This window comes from Vigna umbellata, chromosome 2, assembly GCF_029865625.1.
Source record: "Vigna umbellata cultivar VRB3 chromosome 2, Vumbellata_1.0, whole genome shotgun sequence".
Taxonomy (NCBI): Eukaryota; Viridiplantae; Streptophyta; class Magnoliopsida; order Fabales; family Fabaceae; genus Vigna; species Vigna umbellata.
The window spans coordinates 47,730,171-47,755,107 of NC_142166.1; the positions used below are offsets into that span (position 1 = coordinate 47,730,171).

Consider the following 24,937-nt stretch of genomic DNA (forward strand, 5'->3'; position numbering starts at 1 on the left):
CACTGCTTTATTATTTCCTCCACACTGTGTTTGAATCTGTGAGCTTTTTGTTTAACTATGGCAGCGGAAGACAAGTGGTGCGTGGTGACTGGAGGCAGGGGTTTCGCCGCCCGGCATTTGGTGGAAATGTTAATCCGGCACAACGAATACTCCATCCGCATCGCCGATTTGGAAGACAGCATTGTTCTCGAGCCCGCCGAACAGTTGGGGCTTCTCGGCCAGGCCTTGCACTCTGGCCGGGCCCAATACGTCTCCCTCGATCTTCGCAACAAGGCTCAAGTGCTAAAAGGTGATGAACCTTTTCTGTTCTCTCTCAATTGTAGCAACAATTTTGTCTCGCGCGCGTACTCGCTAATGTTGGTTTTACGAGTAGTGCAGCATTAGAAGGAGTTGAAGTTGTGTTCCACATGGCTGCTCCAAACTCTTCCATTAACAACTACCAGCTTCATTATTCCGTCAATGTGCAAGGTGAACCTCACTCTTCTGCTTGTTTGCTTGTTCAAAGTTTGAATCTGACTGAGATTTTCCTATGCAAGGAACAAAGAATGTCATCGATGCTTGCGTGGAGCAGAAAGTGAAGCGACTCGTTTACACCAGCTCTCCCAGCGTTGTTTTCGATGGCGTTCATGGGATTCATAATGGTGACGAAACAATGCCTTATACACCTTCGGTATACACTCTAGGAACTCTTCTTTTACTTAATTCACAAATTACCATGCGTTTCTTCACATGGAGCTTGAGAAAGATAGATAATGTATAATGTCAGAACCGGGGCTATATGTATGTTATAAGACTAGTTCGGGGTGATCCTAAGAGTAATTCTATTTGTTTGTTTCAGCCTAATGATCATTACTCAGCTACGAAAGCCGAGGGTGAGACATTGGTTATTAAAGCTAATGGGACTAATGGGCTCTTAACGTGCTGCATACGCCCTAGCAGCATTTTTGGGCCCGGTGACAGACTGTTGGTGCCTACGCTAGTTGATACTGCCAGAAAAGGGAAATCTAAGGTAGATGTTGTTTACCATCCTAATGGTATGTATTTCAGTGCCTGTATATCTAGCATCATTTCTAAGGCAGGAAATGTATCTATTACAGTTGAGTCCAATGAAATAATTTAACCTTTTGTTTGACTGTTTTTTTTTAGCCTATTGACTTGTTTTAGTATGTAACCAATTGGGCTGACACTCGAGGTTATTATTTGTTGTGCATATTTGGAGTCTTAGTAAATACATGGTACTTTTTACTGTATAAGTTACTAATTCAGTACTAATGAAAATGTAATCTTGAATTTTTTTATTAGCCTTAGGAACATCTTGAATAATCAGAGACTAGCCCAGATCGAATGAAATTGGACTCAGACTGCTAACTAAAACATTTTTCTTTATAGCTTAATGTTTGCAAAGCAATTAACTACTTATTAGCAGAAACTGCCTTCATCCTTTCTTTCATTCTCTTATTTATATTTCCCTTTTGACCAGTTCCTTATTGGCGATGGGAATAACATTTATGATTTCACGTATGTTGGAAATGTGGCTCATGCCCATATATGTGCAGAACGGGCTCTGGCTTCAGAAGGGCCAGTTTCAGAAAAAGCTGCTGGAGAGGTACCACTGAGATTTTGTTATGACTAAGTAACTTCTGTTTATTTTTATTTGTAAATGAAGATTAAAAAGTAGACTTAGAGAGATGATGATGATGTGTTTGAAGCTTTAGGGTAGAGTCTCTTCATTTGGGAAAATGAGGAAACATGAAAGGATGCTTGTTGAGAAAGACTTGCCAGAGACCTTTTTTAAATTAAGAATGAATCATTTGCATTCTCATACTAAAGGGGAGGGAAAATTATTGATTTGCAAGGTAGGAAACTTAGCAATTACTATAGTATTTGATTGCTAACGGGTATTTGTTTTTTAGGCATATTTCATAACAAATATGGAGCCTATGAAATTTTGGGAGTTCGTGTCAGTGGTATTGGATGGTCTTGGATATGAAAGGTAGTTTCTACATACCGTCACCATTAGTTATTTCTTACTTGTTAAGTAACCTCTCTCTTATTATTTTATTTGAGATTCTCCCATAGTGTAACCAAGGATTCAAACCAATATTTCATGCAATTTTTTAAGATTTGTTTTTACGAATAATTTATGAAAATACCAATTTGAATCTCAGAAAAGGAGTATTTATAATCCTAGATGACCAGTAGTCAAATCGTAATCAAACACCGAGCCTATCTATGGAAAATTTACCAATATTTAAAAATTGAGTAACATAAACTATCTTGAACTGTGGACCACTGGGTTGGTCTAGTGGTTGGGATCGTAGGTTCTAACCCCAATGCAACTGTCGTGTTAAAGAAAAAAAAACAGACATCTATTTACTCTGTGTCTCCCCTGCTGAATTCATAGTAAAAGGGAACGTGGTGGCAGTTTCAATTTTCAGATTATGAATAAAATTCTTATGTGATTATACTCAGTTAACACTTTTATATCCTTTTCATATGTTTGTTTCATAGTATGAAAGTTGCAAATTTCGGTTGTCCTTTATCATCATGAGCTCAAGTTGCTGTCAATTAGGGATGTTGAATTATGGGATTTTTTGTCTTGCTATCCTAACCAGTGGCTATTATTTTGTTATCTATTTTATTCTTAAGTATGACTTCTATATGTTAATTAGAATAATGACCTCGGTTATTAATCAATCATTCCTAAGTTTTAAAATTTCTTGCATTTACATTTGAAATAAATAAGGAATATAATTATGCCTTTTCATTCAGATAAACAAACATGAACATTACAGAGGCATTATCAAAGCTATTTTTATGTTATCTGAGTCATGCTATCTTTTGCAGGCCAAGAATAAAGATCCCTACCGTTGTTATCTTACCCATTGCGCATTTGGTGGAGTGGATATATAGGCTGCTTGGCCCATATGGGATGCCGGTGCCTCAGTTAACCCCTTCAAGGATAAGACTAGTGACCTGCAGCAGAACTTTTGATTGCTCAAAAGCAAAGGATCGCCTTGGCTATGCCCCCATCGTAAAAATGCAGGTCTCTGATATTTATGAAAAGTAATAATATATTTTAGCATCTATTATTGACATTCATCTTGTTCATGCTGAGAAGTTGGCTAACTTCATGCCCCCGAAATCACTGACAATGCCAAGTTAGGATTATATGATATATTATGAAAACAAGTATGAGATGCTATTCTTAAATAAATGATATTTCAGTGGTGTACTAAGGTTATTACATCTATTGCTGTGAGTATATACATAATCATACTTGCCTGGGTGTTTCTCCCATACTAATGATATCGTTTTTTTTCTTGCAGGAGGGCCTACAGAGGACAATTGAATCATATGCACACTTGAAGGCAGAAAATCAACCTAAAACTACAAGAGAAGGTCCCTCAAAAGCTTCCAAATATCTTGGAAGTGGAAGAGGTGTGAATAATCAATTATATGTAGACTTCTTTGTTGGACAATCTGGACTTCCTTGTATAGGAGAATTAATCTGTTAATCTAACTGCCATATATAAATAGAAACATGGCTGCTGATAAAATAAATAAATAGAAACATGGCTACTGCTCTTCCATTACTGTATCACGTGGTTGATTGACTTCGATTGTCTCATGAATCTGATTAGATTATGATCAAGAACATTTTCGTAGACATTAAATACATAACATTTATTTTCCACAGGTGAATTGTCATAGATAGAGCAGGAAGTTGTTGTTTGTACTCACAATCACATCATCATGTACTACGTATTATCCATATGTTTCAATCTTGGTAGTTTCTTTTTTTAATTTGTTATAAAGGGAGACTGTGTCTGATGTGCTAGTTCTAAGTAGCCTGAAACAGCTATTGAACTCAAAAGTTCAAATTTTGGTGTTAATATTTCTAACGTAGTTGATTATAAAAATTGACTGGTTGTTGTCTATTTACGTGATCAATGTTAGATCTCTTCTACCTCCTATGCAAACACTATAGTGTAACCGATTTGTGCTGGGAGTAATTTTACAGCTTACATTTATTTATCTGTAATTTTGATTGATCTGCTAATTTGCAGTTGCTGACACGTTGCTTTGGAAGGATAAAAAGCAAACTCTCATCACATTGTTTGTCTTCATTGCAATATACTTCAACTTCATTGCATCTGAAAATACCATCATTAGTGCTCTGACAAAGCTTCTATTGTTTGCATCGATCTTTTTATTCATCCATGGCATTCTACCTGCAAAAATGTAAGTATACTATGTACTATTGAATATTGCTGTTGCCAATTAACATTGTATGGTACTATTAACTTGTCCAATGATTTATTATTATTATGATCATCCTTAAGTCAATCCAGTTGTTAGAAGCATGGAAGTTTTTTATGCAAACATAAATGCGAACTATTGCTATATTTTATGCTTGTGCAGGTTGGGATATACTGTTGAGAAAATGCCCAAGTCATGGTTTCACTTGTCAGAAGATAGGTCACATAAATTTGCTCTCTCAGTGGCCTCATCATGGAATGTTGCTGTTAATGTTTTCAAGTCCCTTGCAGAAGGGAATGATTGGGTACTGTTATTAAAGGTATCTGCACTGCATTACCTATATTTTCTTTGCCATTGCTTGCTGCTGTGATTATGATGTATAGGATGCATTGATTTTGAAAATCCTATCCCTTTAATATATTATTATTATTAATAAAATAAAATATGCATAATAATAAAAATATCATTTTCTTTAATTTATTAATTTTTAAATTAAAAAGTATTCTGCTGTACATCTGTAAACTTGTCAGTGAAATTATGAGACGCTATAGGTGAAACCCATAATTTTGGAACCTTCATTTCAAAATTTCTATGTAAAATTTTTGCATAAAATCAAGTTTTCTGTTTACAAAAAGGAAAAATTTACCGAGTATAAGCTTCTTACGTATCAGAAATGCTGACACATCTTTCCTTTGATGATCAACAGGTTGTTCTCTCTCTGTTCATTCTTAGCTTCCTTGGAGCCTTTTCACTTCAGAACTTGTATACTATAGGTCCTCTCTCGTCCTCTCTCTCTTTCTCTTTCGTGCGTGCGCACACATGTATGCATGTGGCGACATGAATTTGTCTGTGCCGAAAATATGTTCTATGCTTGCCTCTATTTAATTGAATCTATTTCTGCAACCAGTAAAATTGTGACTGGAGGTCTATATATATTACTTGAATTCACTATAGATTTGTGAAATTGATGAATTTTGAATCATGTTTGATTACTTTCTATTTAAAAAAAATCATGTGCAATCAACATTCAGATGTCTGAGCCCTTTTCACTTATGGATACCTCATCGAATAATTTGACTTAGTATTCCTGAGGTGAGGGTGACAGGTTACATGTTACACCTCACTGTTTTTTCTATTGATTTGTGTTGTTTGAATCAGAGCCCTGAAGAGAATGATACAAGTTTTGCCTTTTCTTTTTTTTTGGGTGAGGAAATGCTAATTTTTTTTTTCTTTTTGTGGGTTACAGGAATTACATTTGCATTTATAGCTTTCTACGTATACGAACAGAAGGAGGAAGACATTGATGGCATATTTATAAAAACGCATTCTTTTAGTTGCAAATTGAAATCTGATCTCACCAAAAAGTTTCTTTCTTCAAAGAAGATTGATTGATAAGCCTTTTTTTCCTTAGATAGTTGCACATTAAATATTCGACTGAGTTTCATGTATGATTATTTCATAATTGTAATTTAATTTTATATTTGACCAACTTGCGAAATTTACTTCTTCTTGGAAAACTCTTGCTTTCGAGGTGTTTGTTACTCATGTAACTGATGGAAATTCAAATTTGCAGCGGTACTCTTTTCTTCTTTTTCTTTTCTTGTTTTCGTTATATACCTTTTCAACGTAAGCAGGAGAGCACTTCACTTGAGAGAGAAATTCCTAAAGAAATTCCTAATGATGGGCCATTCAAAAATAAATGGTTGAGGATATTTCTTCCTACTTTGGTTAAAAAAAATTATAATAAAAAGGTATAGGTCATCCATTCACTTCCTTTTTTTAATATTTTCTGGATTAAGAGTTTCGGAATATATTTCTAGATTTGAAAATATTTGATCTGGTAAATACTTTTACATGAACAATTTGGAATCATGAAAACATGACAATTTTTAGACAAAAAGGACAATTTGGAATCATGGAAACATGACAATTTTCAGACAAAATATAGAAGAAATCTTTTGCATGGCATGACTAAATGTGTAGTTATGGATGAAACATAAATTATTGTTAATTTTTTTACAAGTATTTGTACAAAGAATAATTGAGTATATTTATTTAGTTTTATCATCATACAGAGCATAAAACTTGAGACTTTGATTAGGTTGTAATACATGAATAATGATACTTAATATAAGAGCAATTATCTCTACACTCTATGATTGTTTCATTAAGATAAGTATTTGAACAAGTGGAAGATTATAACATGTTTTTATTAAAAGGTAACTTTTGCTTACTGGTTAAATCCTTTTTAGTGACTCACATGTACCATGTCAAAATTTCAAAGTCCATAGTTGTAGTGTAGAATGTATCCCAGTGGCCAATAATCAAGACTTGTTGGTTCTCGAAATGAGTTTGGTAAATCAAGTCAATTACTAACTTATTTGATTAATTTTTGAGTTAGTCTTGTCAATAGAAAAGTCTTTAATAAGATACTTGAGTTAGCTTTTAGTTAATCTTTTGTTAGTTATTTAATTATCTTTCATACATTTTAATACTCTTTTTATTATCATTGATTTTTTTTTTCTATTATCGTCTTTCTAAATTTTGTCATAAACAAATTTTATTTCTAATTTATACATACATTTTTTTTTTGTATTTGTTATATTACTTTTTAATTTTCTATGTAGTTAAATTAGAAAGGTTTTAACATCACAACTTAAAAATAACTAACGTTTCATTATATAATATTATGTTAAAATTACGTTCAACAAAAATTGTAAAATATAAACTTATTATAACAGTAGCTAAAATTGAAAATTAAAAAGTTAATAATTTTTATTCTTTTATTGTTTCAATAAATAGAGATCATATTTCTTCTTTTGGCTTTGTCTATATTTTTTCATGAAGAGAATATTAGGTGAAATGAAACCATATTTTTATTTATATATATATATATATATAGAAAGTTTTGTATACTGATATTTTCTGTAATAGAATTTTTAGTCTTGATATTTAAAAGAATTATTCAATGTAATTCTCATTTTTATTTTCTTCTATATTCAATCCTTATTTTATTTAAAGACAATTAATACAGTCTTTTATTAATAGCAAATATTACAATATTAATAGTAAAGATTATAATATTAAATTGGGTTAAATATGTTTTTAGTCCCTAAACTATTAGCAGTTTCTGATTTTCGTTCCTGTTTCAAAGTAAGGTACAATTTTGTCCTCATTCTTTCCAAAAACATTCATTTTAGTCCTCGAAAACTAAACACTGTTTAAAAATTTGGTCCTCATTTAGCAACAAATGAGGACTAAAACCAAAATTTCGAGGACTAAAACGAACGTTTCGAAAAGAATGAGGACCAAATTGTACCTTACTTTGAAAGAGGGACGAAAACCAGAAACGGCCAATAGTTTAGGGACTAAAAACATATTTAACCCTATTAAATTTTATGAATAGTAGTATAAAAGCAGTTAAAAACTTGTATTCATTTTTTTATTATGACAAAGAAAATACAATATTACGTTTTATTATATTTATTTAAAAATGTTATTCGATTTAAACAAATTATATTTATAAAAAATTGTAACAAAATAAATAACTTTTACAATTTTAGCATATATATATATATATATATATTATAAATAATAAAAAATAAATTTAAAAAAATTGTTGTAAAATTTAAAATTAAAATATTAAATTTAGATACATTAATAATATATTTATATAAACACTTATATATTATTATTTTTTATAATTTTCACTCCAATTAAAAAAGTATATGAGAAAAAAAGGCATCTAAACTATAAAATGTTCCAATTTAATCCAGTGGGGAAAAGGTATCTGCGCCGCACTTGTGTCAAACTGGAGAGAACCCTAGAAACCAAACTCTCTGCTCTTCATACTCTGCCTCCCTAAGGCTGAGACCATTGTCGCTACAATCATGGCGGATGTCATGGTAATGAAGGAGATCGAAGACACAGCACTGCGTCTGGAGGTGGATCTCTCCACTCTTGATCTCGACTCCATTCGTCTTCCTCCCGGTGAAACTTGTGGAATTGTCAGGTGTTTATTTCGTGGTTTCCAATTTATTTTTGTTCTGGCCGCTGAACTGAAACCCTAGGAAGCGGTGTTCTTACGCCTTTATTTTTCTTGCATCGTTTAGTGATGACGAGGAAGTTTACCAGGAAGATAATCTCGAGTTCGAGTCGGGATTTGGTAACATCATTGTTGTCGACAACCTCCCTGTCGTTCCGAAGGAGAAGTTTGAAAAGCTTGAAGGAGTGGTTCGTAAAATTTATAGTCAGATTGGTGTTATCAAAGAGGATGGCCTCTGGATGCCGGTTGATCCTGAAACTGATAAAACCCTAGGGTACTGCTTCATTGAGTACAATACTCCTCAGGTATATTCGCTCTTTCTTCAATGTACCTGAACAAATTGACATTTAAAAGATTTGTTGTATTAAGTTTTTTTTGTTGTTGGGAATGCCAGAGTTGATTGTGTTTTTGAAAGTTTTTCAATGGATATTGAATTGACTTTTTTAATTCTTACACTGGACTTATTTTAGGAAGCAGAGCTTGCTAAAGAGAAGACTCACGGATACAAATTGGATCGTGCACATATTTTTTGCGTGAGCATGTTTGATGATTTCGATAAATTTATGAAGGTGCCCAACGAATGGGCTCCGCCTGAAACTAAGCCGTATGCTCCAGGGGTAATGCTTATATATACTTTTCTTCTATTTGCCTCTTATGATGTATATGCTATCATGCCTAGACTTTAATATATCCATGCATAAATTACTGTTTGTGACAGTCATGGTCCTGACTTTTCAATTAACAATTGTGGCCTTTTGATACGGTGCTATTAGGATTGTTGAGGCTTTTTTACCAGTTTCATGTAAAAAGTTATGTATATGTTATCCATGTTTGCACTGCCTCACTTTTAATTTGGTTCTGTGCATATTTTTTTATTAGGTGGATTTGTGAATACAGTTGCTGTACGTGTTGTATAGTTTACTGGTTGTGCATTATCTGTTTATATTTAGCTATTATCTTGTAGCATTCACACTCGAACTTCGTGGCTTATTGATGTTTCTGATGCTCTTTGTTTGTGGCCATCTCTTTTAGGAAAATCTTCAACACTGGCTCACTGATGCAAAGGCCAGGGACCAGTTTGTGATTCGTGCTGGTTCAGATACTGAGGTTTTGTGGAATGATGCAAGGCATTTGAAGCCTGATCCTGTTTATAAGCGTGCTGTGAGTAAACATTTTATTTCAGTATCGTGTATTATAAAATATTTATTAGTGCCTATCTTTACATGATTGTGGATTGATGTAGTTTTGGACCGAAAGTTTTGTCCAATGGTCTCCTCTGGGGACATACTTGGCCACTGTTCACAGACAGGGGGCAGCTGTATGGGGGGGTTCTTCAAGCTTTAACAGGCTTATGAGATATGCACATCCTCAGGTTTTCTTTGAGATTTTATTCTGTGTAATTGTTTGCTTTTTTATGTTGTCTTCCTTTTATTTTTACCAACGATTATTCATATTAATATTAAACACAGGTAAAACTTATTGATTTTTCACCTGGTGAAAAGTATCTGGTAACTTACAGTAGCCATGAACCAAGCAATCCTCGAGATGCCAATGTGAGTGCTTCCTTTTTTGTTTTTTGTTTTTTGTTTTTTTAGTATTTCAGACACCCTTCCTAACTCTAACTTGTTTTGTAGAGGGTTATGATTAATATATTTGATGTGAGAACTGGCAAAGTGATGAGGGACTTTAAAGGTAGTGCCGATGATTTTGCTGTTGGAGGGGCTGGGGGTGTCACAGGAGTTTCATGGCCTGTTTTCAAGTACTATTTTATTCATGTTTTTTGTCTATCTCATGCAACTATATAAGCATCTGCCTGGCCTCTAATACAGTAATTCATTGTTGTCACTGTCTTTACAGATGGAGTGGTGGAAGAGATGATAAATACTTTGCAAGGATGGGAAAAAATGTGCTCTCTGTGTATGAGACGGAGACATTTTCTCTTGTTGACAAGAAGTCCCTGAAGGTTGAAAATATAATGGATTTCTGCTGGTCTCCAACTGATCCAATTATTGCCCTCTTTGTTCCTGAGATGGGGGGTGGTAACCAGCCTGCGAGGGTAAGCTTATGTTTTTCCTTTTATGCACATGACTTGAAATTGTTTTACTTAGTTATCATACTTTAATGGCCATATCATTTTGAACCGTTTTATATTTATGTTCTTTTTTACATATTTATAGGTAAGTCTGATCCAAATCCCCAGTAAGGAAGAACTCAGGCAGAAAAACCTTTTCAGTGTCAGTGACTGCAAGATCTATTGGCAAAGCAATGGAGACTACCTTGCTGTTAATGTTGAACGCTATACGAAAACAAAAAAAAGCACATACACAGGCTTTGAGCTTTTTCGTATAAAAGAGCGAGACATACCTATTGAAGTGTTGGAGCTTGAGAATAAGAATGATAAGATCATTGCATTTGCTTGGGAGCCAAAAGGCCATAGGTTTGCAGTTATTCATGGTGATAACCCTAAACCTGATGTAAGTATTTACTCCATGCGTACTGGTCAGAATAGCCGAGTTTCGAAGCTCACTACTCTGAAAGGCAAGCAAGCAAATGCTCTGTTTTGGTCACCTGCTGGTCGCTACATTGTACTGGCTGGGCTGAAAGGATTCAATGGGCAGTTAGAATTTTACAATGTTGATGAGCTTGAAACCATGGCTACTGCTGAACATTTTATGGCAACAGATATTGAATGGGATCCAACTGGAAGGTATATGGTTCGTCTAAATGCTTAATGATATTGCTAATGAAGGCAGTTCATATATTAATCTTGTGTAAAATCTGATTAAAATTTTATTTACCTTAGGCACTAATTAAGTTTTCCATTTCTGGGTTTGCTGAAGAGTACTTTTCATTCGTTTGTTGATTGTCACTAGCTTTTGCTTTTTCTTTGCACTGCAGGTATGTTGCAACTGCCGTGACATCAGTTCATGAAATGGAAAATGGTTTCAATATATGGTCTTTCAATGGCAAGCATCTATATCGGATTTTGAAGGATCACTTCTTTCAGGTACTGTATCATCTGCACTGTTATGCATTGTTGTTGGCAATTATACCCCTATTAAATAGGTTACATGGAAGAATGATGTTTGAATGTACAATGTTGAATCTATGTTTTGGTAGTATGATTGTGATAAAAGAATTTGGGTATCTTTGAAATTGTTACAATAATCTTACTGCTAATCTGCACGATGTATGACGTCGATTACCCTGTGTGTATAAATCAATCGGGTCTTATTTGTTTTCTTTTATCTTATAGTTCTTGTGGAGACCAAGGCCACCTTCTTTCTTGAGCCCTGAGAAAGAGGAAGAGATTGCCAAGAACTTGAAGAAGTACAGCAAGAAATATGAGGCAGAAGATCAAGATGTTTCGCTGCTGCTGAGTGAACAAGAACGTGAGAAGAGAAGAATGTTGAAGGAAGATTGGGACAAGTGGGTCAATGAATGGAAGCGAATCCACGAAGAAGAGAGCTTACATCGACAGAAGCTCAGGGATGGGGAAGCCAGTGATGAAGAGGAAGAATACGAGGCAAAGGACATTGAAGTTGAGGAAGTCATTGACGTAAAAGAAGAGGTCCTTCATATTGAGTACGGTCAAGAGTGAGTTTTATAGCTTGACTTGGACCAGAACATTTTATTCTCTTTGTCGAGGTTTAGTTGGGCATTTGTGAAAACCCATTTTTGTAGTCTTTCATTAGTTTTTTAATGTAGAAAGAATTCCTTTTACTTCCAAATTTATGTGAAAGACAATTTTACTGCCTCCTTGTGGCGAAATTGTTCACTCATTCCTCGTTGTCTGCTCTAACAAATGCATGAAAAAATATATTTTTATTTATTTTGTTATTGTTGTTGATGTTGTTACTCTTGTAAGTAGGTTTGTGAGTATACATGTGATTGAACATTATTTAAAGTTTGTGCTTGATGTTTTTATGTGATTACACTTGAAGTGTGTTTTGGTGTAAATAGTTTGAGTATAATACCCAGCATTTAAGATAAGTTTGTCTATATGTTTGTTAATTTATTGTTAATGAGTTTTAACTACCTATTCTGAATAATTGTTTGATTAGAATTTTTTTAGGAAGTGTGTGAATTGAGTTTCTAATTTGAATGCGTTATTGTTAGAGTTTCTAATGTGATCTGAATACATTTAGTTTTTCTAAATGAAGAATTTCTCTTCATATATTATTGATTATTGAAAAGATTGTAATCATCTTCTGCTAGATTAGGCACTTTCTCTGGGTTTTTAATACTAGAAATTACATTGTTTGATATGATGCTCGACTCCTTTAATATTTTAAAATATTTGAGTAATAATACAACAGTTGAAGTTTTAATAAAATAAAATATTAAAATTAAGATTTAGAACTTTATAAGGGAAAGTTCTTTTACAAGAAAAAGTTGAAAGCATACCCGGTTTCAAATAATAATCAAAATAATCATGATCCGAGTGTCCTATGAAAGTGGATGGTGTCCAACATTAAAACTAGTACCCTACTTGAGAATACGCTTCACAACAGCTTATCAATGCTTATTCCGAAGATTGTTCATGTACTCGCCTACTCATGAATACTGGTGTAGTTCATTATTTACGATGAGAGCTTTCAATTTCCAGATGTTGGGAAACCTCATCAAACTTGAACTTCTTTTGGATTTCTAATTTAGGAAGGACACTTGATAGGATTTTATGTTCCTGCTTAGAATCACCTTTGTTCATAAGGTGAACAAATTTAGAATAACTTAACTCCTACTTCACTTCATGACCTACAAACACTCATTTGTATGTTGGACTCCAAAATGCCTTCAGAGTTGAGTGATCAGGTGACTTGTAAAATCAAACCCCAACACTCAACAGGGGTTTTGAGATTAATAGTCGTCGACGAAGATTGATTCAGCAAGAAGCATGATGTGTTGATAGCATCAACCCATAATGAAACAATGTGCTTCTTACTCTTCCAATAAGGTCCAATTCGTCCTTTTCATTACTGTATTCTACTACGAAGTATGACAAACCGTGTCTTCATGTTTACAAAATTTGTTAGTATTGTTCATTCTTAAACACTTAACTCTCTTATCGATATGGTTTAGCATGGGCATCGTCCAATCCTTGAAGTGATCAAAAGCCTCAATTTTTTGTTTCATTACGAAAACGTGACGAACATTGTACCTTAGTACTTCATCATACACATTTAGAATTTCTCTTTATCGAAGAAGTCATATAATAAAGAAATTTACAGTATATTATAATTTTCCAACAGTATGTTTCTTCGGCTTCATATGTCTTGTTCCTTTTATGTAACAATTGATTTTTGATTGTATATAAATGAAATCTATTTACAAATGATTTTCAAATAAATGCTCTCAAATAAAATTAATTATAAATTTATTATAACAAATAATCAGTTATAAAATTATCAATTAGTAAAATAGTTTAATTTTTCAACAGTTTTTTAACTTTGTTATTCTGATTCGCAGAATGTGACCTTACTCGCTCGCATGTGAATGCTACATGTGCTGGTTAAAGACAACCACATGTTTTTAAATAATGAAATATTATATTTAAATAATAACATTAATAATAATGGTAATGATACTAAGTATAAATAAAAAGTTTAGAGTAAAAATATTAATATATTTAATCATATAGTAATTATATGAGAAAATAAAATTTTCAATTCTCCAAAAGATGGTGTAAGTCATGGACTTGCCTATTGAGAAGTATGATTCGTCACCCTTTATGTTAGTGAAATTAAACTAATTTATTTTTTTGTTTATGGCCAACTTCTTGTTTGTAAGCTTCATACAATCTTCTGTAGGCCAGCAAATTGCAGGAGTCTACTCGAAAGCATCAAGAGTTAAAATATAGGAATGAAGCTACTGTACTATTGGACAGAACAGTGCCTATTGGATAACCATTCAATCACCAACAACTAAGTGATAATTCTTATTTAGCAAATCTCACTTATAACTATAGTTTCTACTAAATTTTAACTATAAGTGGTTGGAGCAAAAGTCCTACTAAAAAATTCAATAACTTTTCTAAAATATTAATCCTGTACAAAGTCAATAAGAATTTTGCATTAATTATGATCTCCTAAGAAAATATAAAAAATATTGTCATCTTATTTATCATATTACAAATTCTTATTTAACAAGTTCTATTTATTCTATGGTCTCGCATTACCTATTTCCTTTTTTTTTTCCAAATCAAAATTATAATTTTCTTACCACCATTATTCTCCAAAGCTCATCATGTATACTTTAGTGGGGGCTAACACCTTAGTTGACTCCATTGTCTCACCCACCTTTTTCTTTTTCCATTATTTATTCTTTTTTTTTTCAATTCTCTTGCAACCATCCATTGATATTATAGGCCACTTATTAGCTAGTTTTGGCAACACACACGTGGTGGAGTACTGTATTTACACTCCATCTATGCCACAACTATATATATATATATACTTATATATATGTATATATATTGAGAGAGAGATGAATTAATTTAGTTAAATAAATAAGTTCACGGAATCTCTTGCAATGTTGTGAGCCAGAAAATCCAATGCCACGAGTTGAAGTTGAATCACAAGATCAACTCACTTTTTTTTTTTGTGTTTACTTTTATGACATCTTGCAGTGTAAAATTCATATATTTTAACCTAAACTAATGTGTTATAATAATCTTATTACCACAAAGAAGCATGGATTTGAGTTGTGGAAAACATGAAGTCAACTATATATATATATATATATATATACATGTGATTGTTTATGCTTTGTGTGATGCACGACGAATGGTTTAGAAAACGTTATCCCGACCTAGCTGTTTGTAGATTAATAAAACAAACATATAGAGTTGTAGATTTTAACGTTGGCACAGGGGCCGAGTTTGGAAAGGTAATGGTATGGGTGGGAAGAAGACGAGGGTGAAGTCAAGCCACGAGAAAATTTCCAAATTCAACCAAACTACCTTTTTTTGCACTATCACCAGTGACCACTCTTTAAGGTGGTCCTGTTTCCTTCCTCTTCTTCCACACTACCCTTTGCTACGTGACAAAGACGCATCATGTGTGCAAAGAGGATTTCATGCACAACGATCAGAATTATTCATATACTCAACCATTTTCCTACATTACAAACTTAGCTTCCCATGCTCAGAATTTTCAAATTAATTTGTAATATATAACTCACAATTATATACAACTATCTATTAATGTTTACCTTTACACGTTATCGTTTTCTCGCGCGGTATTAGGTGGATGGTTTTTAGAGTGGAAAACATGTATGTATATTGAAGTGCGATCAGCATCGTTAAATTTATTTTTGAATGATTATGATTACGTATTGAAATATTATGTGTGAATAGTATTTCTCACAAGTTATAACTCACATCATGGATTCTTTGAAAAATCACAAAATGTTGTGTGTGCTGTCAATTCAGTAATTAATGTCTGAAAGCACTGCAACAAATTCAACCACCAATAATGTTTCCAAGCTCAAAAGGGATGAGTTATGATTGCTGACAAAAATAAACAAAGGCTGATAGAAAATTAATAAATATGATAAATGATGACTTCAATATAGAAATTAATAATTGATAGTTATTTTTATTTTTAATTGAAAGTAAAAATCTAGAGAAGAAAAGGGAAAAAGTTACATCAGGCAAGAAAAATGTGCTAATCTGACTTAACGTAGTATAATAATAATAAGATAATGATAGCATGACATTGATAATAAATAATACTTAATTTGCGAAATTATAAAATGACATTGGTTTAAATTTTAAACTTATTACAAATTTGAAATAATGCACGAAAAGTGTTAGTTATCCATTAAGTTTTAGATACGTGATGAATTAAATTATATTACCATCACAAATTAAGTCATTATTTATATTAAGAGCTGTTACTAAACAACATACTATACGATAATCTTAAAACTATGACAGAAATTTGAAATATAATAAATAAGACGACTAGTAATTATATTATATAAATTATTGTATGTGTATATCTCTTGATAATAACGTAATATACATTTAGTAGTTCTTTTAGGGTAATTGTTGGGTATGTATCATAGCAAAATATGTCATACAATTAAATGCGTAGATCCACAAATCAAGAGTTGTTTAAATAGAATCAATAATTTCATTTTTTATTGAGATGTTAAGATTAGTTTCTTTCCATGCACGGATCATATACTGATCTCATATGAGGATTTGGCTTCGTCTAAATATTTAGAAAAATTAACAATAATAAATCGATAATTAAATGATTCATATTTTAATAAATATACTTTTGATACATTGCATAAATTTTAATAAATATAATTGTAACGCAAAATAATTCGTTAAACATAATCAAATTGATAAAAAAAGATATAACAATTATTTTTTAGAAGAAATTATCCAATTGAATCATGAAATAGTAGGTATGTGTTTTATCAATGTAATTTCATCATTTTCTGAGTACAATTATCTTTAAAGAAAGTATGGTTTCATACAAAAAAATGTGATATTAAATTGCTTTCTATCCATTTTAAAACATTCTTAGAACTAGTTTTCCTAAATATAACAATTAGATTAAAGAATTCTAAAAACATATCAAATATGTAAAAAAAAATCTAGATTGTGTACTAAAAGTTTTCAATTATTTTTATGAAGTTTCAATTTTTATATACGATAATGTTTAATATTAAACACATTCACTTCCAAACAAGTCCTTTAAAAACCTGATGTGTATGTTAAAGAATCATTAGATGCAATTTTAAAATAACATATACACTTCAAGTAGCAAAACAAAAATAAAATCAAGAATCTTTCGAACTTTTATCTATAAAAAAACAAAGTCTTAATCTTACCCTACAAAACTCAATAATAGAAAAGAAAATATTGAGGTGATATCTTATTTTAAAGTTACCTAAAAAAATAAATAAATCACTTTCAAATCAGAAAGAAAAGAGGAGATATATTAGAAAGAAGAAAAGAAAAATATACACTAATAATGTAAAACAGTTGTAAACTATTGTGAAATTATAAATTATCAATTACCATGCTTTTATACTTCTATAATAATTATTTTAAGAGTCACATTGAGTATATTTTCTATGGACAGAAACTTAAAACTATAATATATAACTGTTATGTTAGCTCTAAAAGAATAAGATTATAAAAGTATAACAGTAAATTATTTAAAGTTTAAAGTCTATTAACAAACTTATTATGTCTGTCCATTACTTATTTTGTTAATATTTTTTCGAGAATTATCAATAGTTTATACAGTGATATAGATTTGTTTATTTATTTTAAATTATATTCACTTTTAGATTTCTTGGAAATGTAACTTTTTTAGAATAATGTGATAAACTTTTTCATTTATATGACAAATAGTATAAAATAAAATAGTTGTAAAGAAATAAAGTTTTATATTTCTTTAAAAAATAAAAAAGAAAAAATACTATCAAATGTAAAAAATATATATATATTAAAGTATATTTTTAACTTTTTTAAGTCTGCATTTTATAAAAATAAAGATGTAAATGTAATTGGGGCAATAATAGTTTGGAGGATGAGGACATTGAATTTGAAAAGAAGGTTTCGCCGGCGTGTCGCTGAGACAGGTACACAACACAACACAACACGGACCACACAGCAGTCTCCTGTGTTGTTATGAGCAAAGACCATGAACCCCACCCAACGACACGGTCCATAGTTGAAGAGTTTAACCACAACCCAGGTGAGCTTTGTCTCTTTCCTCTTCCTCACATCTATCTTTAACTCACATTTCCTAAACCTCGCGCTCACTTTAAGAAATGGGAATCCTCCAAACTTTTTCAAAACAAAAGCCTGTTCTCTCTTCTCTCTCTCTTTCTTTTCATTTCAATTTGGGTTGAGTTAAGTTGAGACGTGAGAAGGGTGTGTGAGTGTGATTCCAGTTACTGCTTTGACCCGCTTTTTCTTCCATATCTCTCTCTCTCTCATCCCACTATTTCCTTCAGACATCACATGCATTTGCAATTTACAAAAGCAGGGTTTTTTCCTTTTTTAAAAAAGCACTATAACAAGTAGCAACTATAATGGTATGGGGGTCACTCTTTCCTGCGCCTACTCACGCAGATAAAGAAGATTCATAATTCTGACTGTGACTCCTCGTCAGAGATTACAGAGCACCACATTCAAAAAAATTCCCTTTTCTTATTGTCCCATCTCTGCTCTGCACACACACACACACTCCAAAACAAAAACGAACACATCTTCAAAATCCATTCTCTGTCCCCAACTCCACAACAACAGCAACCCCTTTACTCAAGATTCCGTTTTTTTTTTAATCTCAAAGCCCTTTTTAACTTGTACAAAATTTCAATTTTGGAACTGTTTCTTCCCTTCACGTGATCTGGGTTTGCTCCATATAAAGTTCAACTCTTCCCAGACCCGACTCTTTTTTCCCCTTTTATTAATTCGCCCATTCGTTGTTTCTATTGAATTATCGGAAACCCGTGTCATGAATTTTGATGCCTTGCGGGTTTTCAATCTTCAATTGCTGAATGATGGATAATAGTTTCTTTTGTTTTTGAAATTTGTGTGTAATAAAAATCTTGTGGCTGTTATGGGTGGTGATGGTAGAGTTGAAGTTGTGAGTGGCAAGGGGTGTTCGAGGCTGTTTTCATCTTCACTTCCTTCGTTCAGAGGTTTGCAACCATTGGAGCCAATGTCTCCTGTTTCTTCCTCTGTGCAAGTGCCATCATCAACTGCTCCTTTTGCCGGTCTCGTCATATGCGTCACTGGTTTATCTAAAGGTGTGAATTCATTCCTGTATCATTCAGCTTTTCACCTTTGGTTGGTTGAATTTTGTTTTATTTTTCTGGCTTGACACTCTCCATTGCTTTTTCTTTTCTTTGTTTCTCTAACCTTTTTGTTTCGATCAACCGATTACCAAGCCATTGGCTTGATTCAGCATAAGTGTTTAAATAACATCTTATTTTGCGAAAGAATGAACCTTATTCTTTCCATCGAGACGGTATCGACGGGTGAATGGTGGTTATCTTTTTTTTGTCAATATTAGATGTCAAATGAAACATATTTGGACTTCTGTAATCTGCTGTTCATGTTTTATCTTTCACAGTGAGCAAATGTAACAAAGGGTTGAGAAACAAAAGGGGGTTTGTTTTGTACTCTATTTGGTTGATAATAATCAGTGCACGTTTTCATGAAATTTATCTTCACCTGTTCTCTTATGTTGTCTTGTCTTTTTAGCATAAAACTTTTCATGTAATTGGCTGAAAAGGTGTAGTTTTAGTTATCAGTCGAAATGATAGTAGATATTTTGTCACGTCTTTGTTTCTCTTCTCTCTCTTTCGTGACTAGTTAAAGAGATATTCAGTTGTGTTGTTTTCTTTCGGTTGGTGATTTTGCAGAAGCAAGGAATCAGGTCATGGAGGCTACAGAGAGATTAGGTGGCCTGTATAGCCCTAATTTGCATCCTCAATGTACCCATTTGGTGGTTCAGATATCCTTTTCTGGCATAAATTATACGATTTTTCCTACATTGTGATAACAATAGCATGATGCTGTAGTACGAAGATGCAATGCTCATTTACTGTCATACCTTGATTATACACCCCATGGGGAAAAATTCTGTTCACATTCAGAAAATATTTTCTTTACTTTCTCGGTTGTGTCAGAACAAAGTGTCGTACCTTATCAATTTCTCTTCTTTATTTAAATTTACTTGTACTGAGCTCAGAAAGATGTTATATAATTTATTTATGTTTAGTGGATCTACCATAACATGATCACAATGATTGCTTGTGGCCCTTTATCAAAGCATTGGAATTCATCCAATACATTTTGTGTTGATTGGTTCATTGCCATCATGAAATCTTTAACGTGTAGTACAGTTTTGGTGGACGTAAGTTTGAGCATGCACTGAAGCATGGAACAAAAAATGGGCTTTTTATTGTCACACTGGGTTGGTTTGTGGATAGCGTCAGGAAAAATGGTGATTGACTTTAACTGTTTTCAATTTGACATGTTTTATATTTTGATTGACTTTCTTGGTGATTATGATTCATCCCTCATGCTGTAGAGTCAAACAATACAGGAACCTGGCAACTTTCATATTTTGCATCTTTAGACCCCATGTTGAATTGTACTCTCATGCTGTAGAGTCTACTTGTATGTAACAAACTACACATTCTTGTAGTGATTGCAGTCAGCAGCGCAGTTTTTTGGTGATTATCTGGCTACACACTTCTCATTCAGAGAATGAGTGGTTGGATAAGCTTAAATGGATACATATTCCTTTTTATTTAATTTTTTTTTAATTTCAAAGAATCTATTGGTTTTTTCGTAGCAACAGCATCTTGCTGCACTTGATCAAAATATCATAAATAATCCAGTAAGGAGCACTCATCTGTGTTGTCTAAGGTCAAATATTTTTCACTTTTTCTGACTAATTTTATTTTCATCTTCTTTAGCTCTATCTGGATTGATTTTAATAATTAAGTAGCATGGTTGAACTGTTGTAACTCGAATGATGTATGAATTTAAATTATGCATGTTTATATAATTAAGTACATTATTGTATCTGCTGCAGTGAGGTTGAGCGAATCACATTATAGAGTGAAGAGTTATGGGGATAACAACGTGCTCATGGAAGATTTTAGGCCGCTTTCTGAGTATACAAATGCTGATAATCATTGTCTTCCGGCAAGAATCCACCAAGTGAAGAAAGCTAATAACGTTGAGGAACTTCAAAGATTCTCTGTGAGAGAGTCTATCAGAAATTCGGACTCAACTTTGTCTGGTTGCTCCATCTATGTTGATCCAGGAATTTCATCCGAGTTGAGGAACAAGGTAAAATTGTGTTTGAGAACAAATACCTGATATTTTGTGATCATACTATACTAGTTATATTGGAAGTCTTTCACATGATATGGAGTCTGTTGCACAATAGTCAGTATCAGTTCCTTGTTTTGGTTAAGCTAGCGACTGGTTCCTGTGCTCTTTTCCTGGACGTTTATATGCTTTGCATTGTTTGGTAGGTTATTGAGTCTGCTTCAAGGGAAGGTGCTAATTTGGTGGAACAATGGTTTGTTGGCTGCAATGTTAGTCATGTAGTAACTGAAGGGACATCAATCCAAAGATACCTTGGATATTGTAATAACCTCATTACAGTAAGTCCTCCTACATTGTTTTCTAATATTTATCTAATCATAAGAAAGACCATTCGAAGGGATATAACTTTCTGAAGTTCAAACAGTTTGCTTGTCCTTTTATTTTACCTTTTCATTCTATAGCTGCACAACTCGTGAAAAACATTAATAAGCTATTTAATTGTTATACATTACGTAGGCTTCTGCAGTAATATTTATATCACAACGAAGTTCTTTGCTATGATATGTTTCAGCCTCTGTGGATAATCAAAACAGCTAAGGAGAAATATGTGCGAAGGCTTGTTCACATGTCTGTTGATTTGGCAAAGCAAGTTGGCCTGATACTTGAAGACGTTAATAGTGGCATTTCAGGAAAGGTAATTTCTCAATATATTCCTCTACAGTTTTGAAATTCATTTTTTCTTATTTTCTGTGGTGCTTTCAAGTTTAGTAAAACATTTTCAATCTAGTTTTTTAAACATTGCTATTAGGTGTTAGAACCTTGGTTTTCTCCCTTGTGAAACTATAACATGAATTGTATTGAAATGCAGGAAGTAATAAAGCAAAAAGCCACTGACTATCCTCTGGATAGTGAAAGTGAAGTCAGCTATGAAGAAAGACAACAAATTGTGAACTCTGCAAAAATTGGAGTCAGAAACCGCCGTGGCCGTCGAATGCAGGTCATCCTTTGATTCACCTCTGTTTATTCTGTGAGCTTGCTCTTGATTCCTAGCTTTCTGGCTTCCTAAAAAATAATAGAAAGTCTTGTTCTATTATTTTTCCTCTTCCTAATACAGTTGTATGTTTTAAATTTTAAATTCACCAGAGTTTGTAGCTTTTAGTCCATTTAGGAATCATGTGATCCAAGATAATAATTTGGCACATATTAGTTAAAACAAGTCTTCTTAACACTAGAGAGATTTCAATTCTGTCATACGAAACTTGGGCACCAGACACGGGAATGTTCAACCCCAAGCAGTAGTATTATCCACTCTTTAATTTATGATGCTTCTCAAAAAGGGCAAATTACATTGACACACCATGGGTTGTGAAAAAATAAAGTGATACAAAATTCAGTTGCATAAAAGAAACTCAATTGAATTGCACAAAAAAAGAACTAAATTGTTTTGTAAAAGCTTGAACTGAAATGTTATATTAATTTAGTTTTAAAAAAGCTGAATTGTTTATAAATAAATCTGTTTGAACTAAATTAGTCTATAACTTATATGATTGGAAAATATAACTTTAAAATAAGATGTTCATTGGTAATAGTTCAAATAATTCAAGTAATTTAAGAAATCCAAAACCAATTTAGAGTAGATTAATATGGTTAAGTTCACTTTACTATGGTGTAATTCAGTTCAATTAGTTTCAAACGCTATATTATTTAGCTTAGTTTTTGTAGAACTACTTTTAGACCTCTGTTTAATTTTACAAAAGACAGGGTATTGTTTGAGTTGTCAAGAAATTAGAAACAAGGGATATCAGTGTATTATTTTTCTCTTTCAAGTAAGTGTAAGAAAAATCATATTGCAACGTTTTGACATAAAAAATGTTGAGCTTGGAAAATTTTGATCCATAAAGCATTTAAAAGTTGGAAATATGAGAGGACACAATCTGATCGAATACCCATTTGCTGACATTTCATGATTTCGTCTATAGAGGGTCAACTGATCAGTTAACAAATGTGGAAAAGAAGCCTCATTTTGCTCTACTGCTTGATTTGATTGATGCTTTGGATTTATCGCTTATTTGTATAAAAGGTTTAACTTCATAAAGCATCAGTATGAAACTTTGAAATCCCAATTAGGTTGGCATCACAAAACTTCAACGATCATGTACTTCTAGAGGATGCATTAAAAAGAAAGGAAAATATACATCCTATGGATTTATCACTTATTTGATTTGAACATAATTTTGCAGACTTGTCAAACTCCAATACGTCCTATAACACCCAACAACCTTCTCGACTCTATCTGCTGGTCTATATCTGACTCAACTTCAACTGCTTCCATCTACACAGACTCTTTTAGTGTTGAAGATCCTAGTGAAAATCACGCTTCAATATTTTTCGACGCAAAAGGGGATGGCAAGGATTCAGAAGCTTCATTTTCGAACTCCACTCGTCCTCTGACAGAAAGGTTGTTTATTAACTCCCTGTGACTTGTGTTACACCTTTTCCTTGCGTAGCAACATATAATAAAATTATTGCTAGTCTTCCAATATTTTCTGAACATCTTCTGCAGTGAGAAATCCGAGTTGATATTCAAAAACCATTTCCTTACCATACTCTTCCCAATTGACCGTTTTTCCGAGATGGGTCCTTCATCGAGAACGTTTTTCAGCCATAATGGCTTTACGTGTCTTCAGGTGTTGGATCATATACATGCATTTTATCAGGTACAGAGTTTATTCTTTTGTAATACATGCATCATCATCAGCTCTATCTAATAATATGGTTTCTGCTTCTATCTACTTTACGTTATGGTAGGAGAACATGTCAAGGCAGGAAATTGAAGTTGCAATTCATAGTGATTCAAGACATGCTGATAGGCTACGATCAGTGTACTCAAGTAAGGAAACAATAGCACGTGGCCACGTAACGTTCAAAAGGGTTGAATTCTTGGGTAGTCGAACAAGTTTTGAAATGTTGAAGCGTGTAAGTGGGGAAAACAACTCCAACGTTTATGAGCTATTACTTAGGGCCTAAGGTGATATATCGTTTTACAGGAATTTCCCGTGTTGGTATGAATAGCCAAAAATGGGAAATTTTAGCTTGTGAATATATCAATGATAGATTGGGAAATATAGTTGGTTGTTGATGGTAATCTTTTCATTGATACTTCATTGTTATTTTTGTTATATTAGTTATCGAGGAAAGGGAAAAAGGGTTTCTGGTATAAAGTGCACACTTGGTCTTAAATATTTGGATTATAAGATCCATAGGATGAGTGTTCTGAATGATATTTTATGTATAGACTTTTCTGCTCTGTGCATTCAAATCAATGATAATAGGAATAGGATTTTAGTAATTATTTTAAGATAGGTTAAATTATAATGTGTTTGCTTCAATCTGTCTATTGTTTTTACTGTAAAAATACAAATTTTCAATTTTACTGCATAATAAATGACACATCGATGTTCAAGATGAGAGCTGCTGAATTGTTCTAAAGGGAAAGTTACATTCACCATGTTTAAACAATTAATTTCTGCTGGAGCATTTCTCGAATAAATCTCTTTGGAAACTTCTATAGTAAAATGGAATATATAAAATTATAATATTACAAAATCATCTTGATGTTATTGTTCAAAACTGGAACATACAAGAATTTCGGTCTATTACGTAGGTGTCAATTCGGAGGGAGGGTGGAAGAGTTACCTTTTTAATTTTTAGCGTCTTAATTGATAAAAGAAAATATCGGGTGAAGAAAACGTTCTTTTGGAAATTAATTGACAATTTGCTTGCATAGGTAGTAATTAAATAAT

General features: G+C 32.7%; 3 protein-coding genes across 5 annotated transcripts; all 3 read left to right on the forward strand.

The window, feature by feature from the left end:
• Nucleotides 1-5: 5 nt before the first annotated feature.
• Nucleotides 6-5,854, forward strand: LOC124838479 (3beta-hydroxysteroid-dehydrogenase/decarboxylase-like). Of its 2 annotated transcripts, none has more exons than XM_047314085.2 (12): nt 6-289; nt 379-468; nt 537-670; nt 839-1,009; nt 1,481-1,606; nt 1,914-1,993; nt 2,848-3,046; nt 3,330-3,441; nt 4,071-4,245; nt 4,426-4,582; nt 4,970-5,036; nt 5,510-5,854. In XM_047314085.2, exons 1-12 carry the CDS (start codon nt 58-60, stop codon nt 5,653-5,655), a joined length of 1,689 nt encoding a protein of 562 aa, XP_047170041.2. In that variant the 5' UTR covers nt 6-57; the 3' UTR covers nt 5,656-5,854. The 2 variants fall into 2 exon arrangements, with proteins under 2 accessions (XP_047170041.2, XP_087963321.1); XM_088107195.1 differs by having other exon boundaries at nt 234-289; nt 545-670.
• A 2,183-nt stretch (nt 5,855-8,037) lies between these two features.
• On the forward strand, nt 8,038-12,148 carry LOC124838476 (eukaryotic translation initiation factor 3 subunit B-like). Its single transcript, XM_047314080.2, has 11 exons — nt 8,038-8,275; nt 8,376-8,613; nt 8,779-8,925; nt 9,341-9,469; nt 9,552-9,680; nt 9,778-9,861; nt 9,943-10,067; nt 10,166-10,364; nt 10,486-11,015; nt 11,207-11,315; nt 11,565-12,148. The coding sequence occupies exons 1-11, from the start codon at nt 8,154-8,156 to the stop codon at nt 11,907-11,909; spliced, it is 2,157 nt and encodes a 718-aa protein (XP_047170036.2). The 5' UTR covers nt 8,038-8,153; the 3' UTR covers nt 11,910-12,148.
• Nucleotides 12,149-17,883: 5,735 nt separating this feature from the next.
• LOC124838482 (uncharacterized) lies at nt 17,884-24,486 on the forward strand. 2 transcript variants are annotated; one of them, XM_047314091.2, is made up of 11 exons: nt 17,884-18,033; nt 18,921-19,093; nt 19,712-19,803; nt 20,193-20,295; nt 20,893-21,152; nt 21,341-21,472; nt 21,706-21,828; nt 22,003-22,131; nt 23,375-23,592; nt 23,698-23,851; nt 23,943-24,486. In XM_047314091.2, exons 2-11 carry the CDS (start codon nt 19,006-19,008, stop codon nt 24,159-24,161), a joined length of 1,518 nt encoding a protein of 505 aa, XP_047170047.1. In that variant the 5' UTR covers nt 17,884-18,033; nt 18,921-19,005; the 3' UTR covers nt 24,162-24,486. The 2 variants fall into 2 exon arrangements, with proteins under 2 accessions (XP_047170047.1, XP_047170045.1); XM_047314089.2 differs by lacking the exon at nt 17,884-18,033 and having other exon boundaries at nt 18,088-19,093.
• The last annotated feature ends 451 nt before the right edge of the window (nt 24,487-24,937 follow it).